General features: G+C 43.2%; 1 protein-coding gene across 1 annotated transcript; it reads left to right on the plus strand.

The window, feature by feature from the left end:
• Positions 1–420: 420 nt before the first annotated feature.
• On the plus strand, positions 421–5,862 carry LOC309404126 (nuclear receptor subfamily 0 group B member 2-like; the record flags this gene model as incomplete). Its single annotated transcript, XM_081998509.1, is given in 6 exon segments — positions 421–627; positions 708–814; positions 816–1,112; positions 1,114–1,310; positions 5,609–5,748; positions 5,752–5,862. Coding segments are annotated over 6 exon segments (1,059 nt in total).
• Positions 5,863–10,690: the final 4,828 nt, after the last annotated feature.

The following is a 10,690-nucleotide window of genomic DNA, read 5'->3' on the forward strand; positions in this document are numbered from 1 at the left end:
ATGAGCTATAGCAGCTGACTTCCTCTGAAGTTCCTCTCAGATCTCCCAGGAATGTGAAATAATTCCTATGCATGGGATTTCCGTCCCCGGGACTTTCACCTGTCAGCTCCTTGACAGAGGTGTCACATCCTATTAGCTACAGAGTAAAGTATGAACACTGTCAAGTGCTCTGTGAAAAGTAATGGTAGACATTCACAGCCTCTTCAGGTGGCTCCTTTTAACAAGGAAGAAAAGTGTCTGCTCAAGGGACGGCTATCACAGCATCACTCACGAGTATAAATGTATTTCTGTGCGCTCCAGAGCATTAGCTAGCGGGAAAGGTCAATGTATCAATAAAAATACAGACAGCATGTTCCTCCTTCGCTCACGGTGTCATAGCTTTCACTGGGCTTCCCCTCAGGGGCAGGCTGTAGGTGTTGCATGGCTGGCCTTTGCCAGAAATGCCGCTGCTGGCGGCAGCAGCGCCGAGCCAGTGGCGTGGTGGCACCGGGGCCAGCAGGCAGCGGGGCCCGTGCTGCCGGCGGGCGTGAGCCCTCCCGCTCCGCCGGGGCTACGGCAGCCCTCTGCCACACCGGCAGCCTGCAGCCCCGCCTCGTTCGAAACAGAATTCTGCAAATAAAGTTCAAGGTAACTTTAGAGATCGGGGTCATATTACTTTTCAACCCCCTGGGTATATAAAAAGCACACAATGCCTCGCTGCGTGGCAGAAATGCTCTCCCCTGCTGTCGAAGCATAGGTCCACAGTCACAGGGAACTCTGGCTCTGTGGCTACCGAGATCCCAGCTGAGAAATTTGGGGACTGTCAGTGTGACACACCGTGCTAAGGGCATCCTGTACCAGGCCCTTAACAGAGAGCACGGAAGCGAGACCAAGCGGCACCACCAGTATCACGGTCCCCACCGCTCCATGGGGAGAAAGGGCTGCTCTGGTACGGACAGGAGAAGAGTCATCCTGAAAACACCAGAAGCCACCTGCAGAAGAACTTCCGAAGTGCTCTTGAACACCTTAACTTTTATCAGAAACTTGTCTTCTTTTTATCACATGCCTTGGGAGGATCAGCTTGTCCTCTCGCTGCAGAACTGGGCCCCTCTTGTTGTCCTGGGCATGGCACAAGATTTCAGCCCCTAGTTTATTGAAAAGAACCCTCCTCAATCAATCTCTGACAGCTGGCAATGAACTGGGCAGCTCGCCATGGGGAGCATCTTTAGCAGAAGTTCAGAAGATGAAGAATTTATTGTGGAAATTTTGGGACCTGGATGTAAATGCAAAAGAATATGCCTATATTAAAGGAGTTATTCTTTTTAATTCTGGTAAGTCCTGGAAATTACATGGGTGATTATGTGCCTAGAAGGATATTTGGCATGAATCACAGAATTACAGAATCACAGAATCATTAAGGTTGGAAAAGACCTTTAAGATCATCAAGTCCAACCACTTTTGTGTAGAAAAATGTTTAGGTTTACTCTTTTCTGTGAATACAGCTAAATATTCCCAAAAATCTATATTCCACAATTTAATGATTTTCCGCCTGAAGTAGTTTATTTAGTTCTTTGGATGTGTGCAGTAGGTCACCCACTGCAAGCCAAAACAGCTTCGATAAGACAGATTTTAAGTCATAAAGAATTAACTGTGTCACTTCAAACTGACTGGCAGTTCAAAGGCAATACAGCAGCCTCACCCGCAGTACAGCAAAGGAGAGATGGTACATGGTTACGTGATGCGAGTATTAGAAGTACTTTAACAAAGACTTTCTCTGTAGCAAGAACACTGGAGATGACAAAATTATCTGTATCATCTGATTTTCATCAATGCAGAAAAAGATACTGCGTTGAGGTCACACAGCTTTTATTTATTTATCTGTTAGTATCTCTACATTCAAAGCCTGGGAGAGCAGTCATGGAGCAAACTCGGACTAGTGGTTGCATCCTCTCACTTCTGGTGCCAAGTTCAGCCTCTTTAGGAAGGAAGGTTGCCTAGGTCAGCACCACGGAGTGCGTGAGTCATTAAAAGCTGAGCTCTAAGTCCACTAAAGTAAAATGGAAAGACTTATTGACTCCAGTCTGCTCTGGCTCAGATCCCCGACGCCTTCCACAGCAATCCCTGGTGTTGGCTGCACCGTCAGCAGTGTGCTATACTTGGGACTGCACCAAAAGGATACTTGAACGCTTCAGTTATTCCATGGTACTTCTTGTGCTGAATGGTTTATAGGCTGCTCAAAGGCTGTAGTGACTTATATTTATTTCCAATAGGATTCAGATTCTGATTCTTGAGATGTAATGTCATCCAGATGTTTGGTATTGTATGGTGTGTCTATGCCACAGCATCAAACCAGTGGAGTTCATTTCAGTGCAAGTTATTTTCTCAGTTTTTCACAATAAAATCAAGCTGAAAGAAATGACTGGTTGTATCCAGGGTGGTGATGAGAGGAGAAACCCCTCATCTGCAGTGGCTTACACAGTTTACCTAGCAGGCTTTTTTATCTCTGTGATTGAGATTTTGCCTGAAGGAGAAAGCAGCAGAAGCAGGGTTATGTTCTGGATTTGTACCTTGTAATGCCTGCTGCTTCCCTGGGGTGCCATATGAGAGGCCCCGCAACCCGTTATGGTGTCTGCAGACACCATGCACAGTTTCAGGGGACTCTCTACTTCTTAGGTGGGATGACCCTATTCTTTGGAGGTGCCTTCCTCCATGGGCTGCAGAAGGAGGCTGGGAGGACTTCAGTTAAGCCTAGATTGACTCCAGATGAAACAAAGTCACAGTCTAACTCTGGGCTGAAACAGGTACTCAGGGCTTATACACAGCCCAAACCGCCCTTTTTCTACCTTGTTTTGCTGCAAACAAATCTGTACAGCTGTTGTTTTACAATTACTATTTTTAATATTTTTTCAACACTCTCCACCAAACTCAGAAAATGTTTTCTACATACATGCAGCACATTTTCAGCTGCCCTCTTAGTTTTGGCTTGATGTTTGGCCAAACCTTAATATTTTGCAGGCCTCAGTTCTAAGCGGATTTCAGGCAGCCACCAGCAGCAACAACCCTCTCCTGGATCATGCAGTACCTTTTGTGTGCTCCCACCCTGAATGTTTTACTCCTGTTAGGACCATCAAAATTAGGACCATCAAAACTGGCTGAGGCAAAGAGGAAGGACCAGGCACGGAGCAGTCCAGAGCTGGGTTATGAGTTGGAGTTCAACGGGGCACCCAGAAATGCAGCTGTGGCAGCACAGCTAGGCCAGTGCTTGGGCAAGAAGCATGACAAACAAGCATGGCAGAGCTTTGCTTGTGCCCTAACTGATCTCTTGGGGCACAGAGATTGTGCTTACTTTCATAACAAAATCCCTTTGGGGACAGGGTGGCAGGCAGCATGGAGCATAGGTCCTCCCACTAAAGCTCAGTCCGTGCAGTACTTCTGAGCGGGAGGCTCTGGCTGGGTCATGGATTGACCACATCTGGGCCAGCAAGAACCTGCGAAGGAGAAAGTGTGCGCCCAGCCCCTGAGGGGAAATATGCAGCCTTGCACCAACGGAATCCAAACTCTCCAGAACATATTGCCATCCCTGCTCTTTGCAGGAGTGCTTTGGCTAGGTGTCTTCGGAGAGGTCAAAGTGTGTATAGGTGGAGGGTCCAGCTGCAAGGCCTTCTCTAGGACCCAGGCAATAAGTCAAAGGAAGGAGAAGGTAGGACTGTCCCACCACACCTGAACAGCGCAAAGTGAAGGTGAAACTGCCTTTGCTGCTTTTGACAATTATCTGAAAAGCAATGGGAACTGCGCAGTGAAGAGATGGCAATCATGAAAAACAGTGCTGCCTTTGTATCAGTGCCATATATATATTTATATATTTATATATTTATATTAAAATATATTTATATACTATATTTATACAATACAATACAATATAATATAATATATAATCTATTATATAACATATAACATATAATACATAATACATACTATATACTATATAATATTATATATATAATATAATATATGTTTTTTTATATATATAACTCCATCAAGGCTGTGACAGGAATTCTGTTAAAAAAAGACACTCTTAAGAGGTTTGCAGTTCAGCTGGAAACGTTTTTGACTAAATATTATTGCAACAGATCTCAGAACAAGAAGTTTCTCATTATTTGTAAATTAAAACCAGTGTTTGATTACATATAAAAGAAGACCAAATGGAGAAATTAAGCAAATTTGAAGGGAAGCAATTGCAATTTCATCTTGAATATACAAAATCCTGACAACTTCCTTTCCATGAAAAATCTAACACTTGGAACCATCCTCACAGCTTGCAGCTGGTGGTAATCCTGGGAGTGAAGATGACTTTCCCCAACCCTCCATTTCTGGCGAGCCTGGTTGCAGACTTTGCTGAGGCTTCTTCTCCTCTGGCAGTGATGTCTAGGGAAAAGAGAGCAGCTAAAGACTGACAGAGGGCAGCCAGACACAGACTGAAAAAAACCCTAACCAAGCTGGTTTTGCCCTAGTACAGCGCACTAGGCAAGAAGGTAGAAGAACCTCCCACACTTAAATGAATGATCCTGAGTGAAACAGGTCTAAGCTATTCAGACCCCACCTCAGGGAGGTATGGAGTTAGTCACTCTAAAAGATGCAAAACGAGCCTGGAGTGTGTGCTGGGAGATAGATTAAAAGAAGATGTGGGAGGCAGGAGAGGCAGAAGTCAAAACTTGGGGATTCATGATATCCCTGACCAGGCTGCAGCAATTCTAGGAAAGAAAAGATGGTGCTATCTTCAGGTGGTGAGGACAGGAGGTTACAGGTTGCTGAGAGCTACATGACAAGGCAATCCCACCAGAGACAAAGGATAAACATGGGGTGTCCTTTGAACTGAGCCCTGGCACCCACAAAGACCCTCAGTGAGCCAGCAGGTTTGAAATCACGTGCTGTGGGAGGTATGTGATTGAGGCTCAAGACCATGACTCCATAGGGCAGAGACCTCTCCCTCTTCAGAAACGGCTGAGGAAAGGGAATACAAAAACAGGAAATACAATTATCTATCCTACTCCTGTGGGTAATAATACATCTCACAGAGAACCTTTATGCTCTTTTTAGACTGTAAATTAAGATATGGTGAACCACAGTGCCCCAGCTTAGTCTAGCCTGCAGAGGCAACAACAGGAGGGAGATCGGGCTGGGCAGACTGGAAACATATGTCTTCAGACTACCAGCCTGCTCGCTGCTCCAAACCACTGCCTCCATCTTCCTGATGTGACCTACCTATTTTAGATTAGAGCTAGAATGTTTCCACCTACTCAGACTATGGTCTTAGCATCATTTGGTGGGTAGACAGCACTATAAAGCTTCTCCTCCACCTGTACTGAGTCAAAGTTATCTCCTGTTACCATTTCAAAGCTGGATTTAATGTAACTGGCTAGATTCCAGTGTGCTTAGAATGCTGCTCAATGTTCCTTCAAATTATTGAACTATGCATATCTTCTTTTCCCAAAAAATATGTTTAGAAAGTTTTTATTGTTTTCTACAGAAAGTAGTACTATAAGCTAGAAAGTCAGACACCCATCACTACGAAGGGCACAGAACGAAAGTGTTTACTGAAGATTTATTTCTTTACCTTTTGTTTTGATAGGATGCCATGTCCTAAAATGTTTCCCCTATGTACAAACATTGCAGCAGGAAGCTCAGCAAGCCTTGACGGAATTTATCTCAACAATGTTCCATAGAAACCTAGGCAGGTTTGCTTGGATTCTTCAGCTAATCGTTTCTCTTTGAGACATTGATGCAGATGCTACCGAAGAGCTCTTCTTCAGGCCCATCCTAGGAGAGGCCACCCTAAATGCATTACTTCTAGGAACCCTATACATCAAGCCAGACTGCCTTTGAAAACAGACAACATCAGTGCTCTGAAATACCTATTTTTGAAGAGATGAGAGGATTTTATGAGCTAAACACCTTTCAGACAAATCAGTGATGCAACTTTGTAAGCCATATATATGTTTTGTATGATGAAGTAATTTTGTAACATTTTAGAATTAAAAGCAGAGAAATCTAAGCATTTCATGATTCTGTGTGCTTTCAAAAACCTTTAGTCTAATGTATTAAAAGACTGTCTAGGACCACTAGCATACTTTCCAATTGTGCTAGGTTCAACCATATTACTTTTAGTGAGCATTTTTATAGATGTTTAAAACTATACTATATACTTTTGGCTTTACAGAAGTTTTTGCTTAATCAGTGCATCACCAACTGAAGATGAATAGATACATAAAAGGCTGATCAATGGTAAAATAAGTATAAATCCTTCCTTCTCCTTTGATGTCATTCCCTGATTCCAACCCCTTTTCTGTTATACTGAGAATTCTAGTCCTTGGTTGTAACTGTTTTCTTATAGATTCCTTTTCTATGTCTTGCGGTAAACTGTGGGCATTAAATCCCCCCTCCCATTATTCACAAAGTCCTTCCCTGACTAAGAAACTGAACAATATGATTCAAAAATTTGTTGACTAGACAAAAGCTGTTGTTTAGGATTGTTTCCAAGATGGGAATAATGAAGGCTGAAAGCTACTGTGTTATGCCCTAAGCAGCAGAACTAATGTAGTCCAGTTTCCTATATACTTAAGACCTTTCCACTTTATCCCTCCCTGCACCCTTTTATGATTACCCTCACTTCCCTCCAAACAGATGGCAGATCTCCCTTGGACAGCAGAAATGCTGAAATATGGTTTCCTACAGATGTGTACAATCTGTTCTTCCATCTCTCACTGTAAGAGTTCCACGCCTCTGCCTCCAAGTGTGCTACGGCATGCCCCACAACATCTTGCTGTCTCCTATCCGTCTGGCTGGAGAAGAGGCAGCACGTGTTGGGGTTGGCGCCAAGCTATGTGTGTGCTGACTGGTCATCCATCAAGACAAAAAAAAAAAAATTGAGCTTATACTTTAGCTGCAGTAAGGGAAGCTATTTTTATTTCTTTCCTGTCCTATTCCTTTCCCAACAGTTTCCATGAAACCTAGAGGAATTAATTTCTCATTTTTTTCAGTAGACTGTCCAATCTGGTTTTGTTTGGCAAGGGCGCTCAAATTCACCAAGTGGGGACTGACAGGCAGGGAGACAGACAGGAAGACAAAGAGTATGATAGCTTAATCCACACTTCCTTAGAGAGTCAAGCGAAAATCCTAAGAAAAAGAACTCACATATATATATACACACACACCCCAACACATATTTACATACAGAGATGGCTGTTCAAAGGACTTTAAAAGAAAGTCAATCAAGGAAAAAAGAAGTTTAAATAAGAAGAAGAGTTTACTACCTATCAGTTTTGACTAAATACCACACATTTTTCCCCACTTTGGTAACTGAGGAATACATTGCAAAAATAAGGGGAAACCAGAAACCTCAAACAAGAAAAACTGATTAAGCCCCTGGGTACTAGTGATCATGGAAGTAACAACCTCTACAGTAAACACAACTCCCTGTCCTATATTACAAGCTAACCAAACCTTTCAGAAATTAAGCTTTTTGGACTGATGTTTTCCATGGAAAGTCTTCAGGCTAGCAGTTTTCAGTAGTTTTTTGTTAAAATGGTTCAATAGTACTGCCACAGATCAAGTGGTGCATGGTAACAGGATATTCCATGGTTAGTTGTTTGTGTTAGTGAATGGAAACATTCATTCCAGAGATTTTCTGGATAAAGAACAGATAAAACTGTTCTTTTTGTATTTGTATTTGTACATTTGATACCAACAAATTACATGGTAATAGACAAACAAGTTTCTCTCAAACACCTCCCAAGTCCTAACAGCTTCTACCTTCTGGCTACTACAAATGCTCCACTTGCACAGGTGACAGTACAGCGCGGGCCAGGGTTGCAGGAGCGGGACCCGTCTGGCCTTGCACATGCAGCAGCTTCTGCAATGAGAATGAGAAGAAGATTCCTGCTCTGATCTCAATGCTCCCACTGCTGGTGTGAAGAGAGGGGAAGAAACACCCTCAGCTCAGTGGGAACAGTGAGGAATTTGGGATGGAGGTAAAAGTACAGAAAACATGTAAAATGAGAAATAGTCAAGGGTGATTAAAGACAAGAGCAAAAAGGGAGATCAGAAAAAGCAGGAGAGCTAATTTCTGTGTAGTGTCGTTCTTACCTTCATAAGCCAAAGGCCTGCTCAGTGACTCACCAACAACCTGAACCCAGGACAGGGTTCATGATTCAGTAGCTTGAAATTCAGGCTACTGAGAGCACATCAGACAGTCTCTGCTTACAGCTTTACTTCTTATCGAAATCTGCTTCAAGTTCTTCAACTTTATCTTCAAGATACACAATGGCTTCAGTTCAACTTTCTTTGAATTGGAGGGCGCAATGCCAACAAGCTCCCATGGCTTGGCTCACCCAGAAGACAATGCTATATTTGCTGACTACTCATTTAGCCTGATGGGTGTCTATGAAACCAGCTGTCTGAAAAGAATGCCTAGTGCCTCCATAGTGAGGATCATGGTCAACATCTTGGGTTTTCAAGATGGCATTACCTTCTACCATGAAGGCAAATGCTAGGCTTCAAAGGGAACTCCCACAAGATCTGATTCTCATGGACCTTCTATGATTCTATGACCTCAACTCATCATGCTTTGAATACAGATTTGCACCTTGAACAGGTCTTTAACAAAATACATCTTCTTTAGTACATATGCAATTAAAAAACTCAACAACCTTAAGCTAAAGCTCTATGTAACCAATCATTGCCCATCTCACAGACCTGACCACAGAGAGAGCTGAGATACTACTGTCTTGGTGAGGACAGAGTAAGAATCTGTATCTATGTAATTAAGCTGCATATGAAGGTAGAGGCTGTGAAGGTACAAGAGGCAGGCAGGAACAGGAGAGGTGAGGGATCATCAGCAGAGGTTAGGAGCAAAAGTAGGAGCTCTCTCTGGAAGGAAGAAATGCACAGCACAAGACAGCCTTTAGAAGTCAAGGGAAATAATGCATTGGAATGGAGAAGCGGTGACAGAAATGAACAGAAGGTAAGAGGAAGGTAAGGGAAAATTCCCCATTCCCCCTCAAACAAAAAAACAAAACAAAACAATAAAACAAAAAAAAAGAGAAAAAAAGGAGAGAAAGGTTTGTCACCACTTCCTTTAGCTTCAGGAATTGAAACCAGAAGCAGAAGCACTGCTTCTCCAGCTGTGCAATCCACAGCAAAGTATGTGTATCCACCCCACTCTGGTGCCTGGGAGATGACAGTACTGCCACCACCTAGAATGTCAGCTTAGCTGATGGAGACCTGCCAAATAAAGTACCTAGCACTGTTGATGACCCAGGCAGAGCTTTTGCTCAGAGACACCTCTCCTTTCCCAATTGCTGACCTTTTCAAAATACGGTATCTTTAAATTGTATGATGATATCTTTAAATTGTTAGAAGAAACCTACATTTCCAAAATCAAGAATGAAAAAGTAAATTCAATTTGCTTGTGAAACCTTACTCCAGCCTCCTTCTGAATATGATCATGAGCTCTTTTAATGAACTGATTACAAACTCCCATGGTTTCTCCTCAGGACTCCTTACCTTATGTGGGGCAAAGAACGGTCTGTGCTGTGGGAATTTGTTATGACTGTGCAATGGAGGAGGCTGCTGTCGGCTAAGGCTCAGCTGCTTTCATTGCAGCACCAACGTTGCAGAACCTGAATTAAAATGGGTCTGCAGTGACAGAAACAATGCTCTTACAGTTAAATCGGACACATGGACACCTTACAGACTGCGGGGCAACCACTTAAACTCTAGGGGCGTTATTCCAGGCACTCTAGAGTGCTGTGTGTCCCAGAACAAAGCTGCTACTAATAGTGTTAACTGGAATGTTTTTCGCTTTTCATGGTGGCAAACACGTGGCCTGGGAAAGTGTGGTTTGCAGAAGTCAGCAGACTCTCACAGCTGCAATCCAGGTCACAACAAAACACGTCTCACACTTCCAAAATGAGGTATGGTGCTATAAGCACTGAAAAATCAGTCTGTGCACGCCCAAAGTGCGGGGAAGCTTTCAATGGCTCTAATCTTGCCGCTTTCATTCCTCCTTTGTAAAAAGAAGTCATAATAATATCACCTCTTTTCATGACAGGTCTTTGAAGATATTAATCAGTGTTTATAAGGAGCTATACCTGAGCACCTTAGAAAGTCCTACCGAAAATGAGTAATTCTGTGTTCTATGCCGTATTCAATAGCACACAGTAAAATAATGCAGAGGCCTATGCATTACAGGGAAAGGATAAAAAGAGACGATACCAAAGAGTAAGATTTAGTATGCACGGAGTAAGGCAGTGATCTGGTGGCAAAAATAACATGTCATTTGCTATGGTGGGATCCACCTTGCAAGGGAGTCACTTGCACTCTCTCTAGAGCACAGACAGAGAGATGAGCATGCTCCGAGGGAGGCAGGCCTCCCTTCTCTTAGGTACCTATCTCAGGTTTGGATGAATCACACTATGAAGTGCTTTACGTCTGCCTATTTATATAGCTAAGGAGCCTACCTGACCATCTGAGATCCATTGCCAAACTTCCAGATGGTAAAAGTGAGATTAATCCCACCTTTACAACACATACAGAAGTGGTCTGGATCCGGTTTGCATATGCAGTATTGACTTCAACGTCTTCTAATGTTAGCGTGCTTGGCTTTGCAGTCCTGATCTTTAAACAGTAGGTTTTAGACTTATGCTTCCAGCTA

Source organism: Phaethon aethereus, assembly GCF_964289735.1.
Source record: "Phaethon aethereus genome assembly, chromosome: 3".
In the NCBI taxonomy this organism is placed as follows: Eukaryota; Metazoa; Chordata; class Aves; order Phaethontiformes; family Phaethontidae; genus Phaethon; species Phaethon aethereus.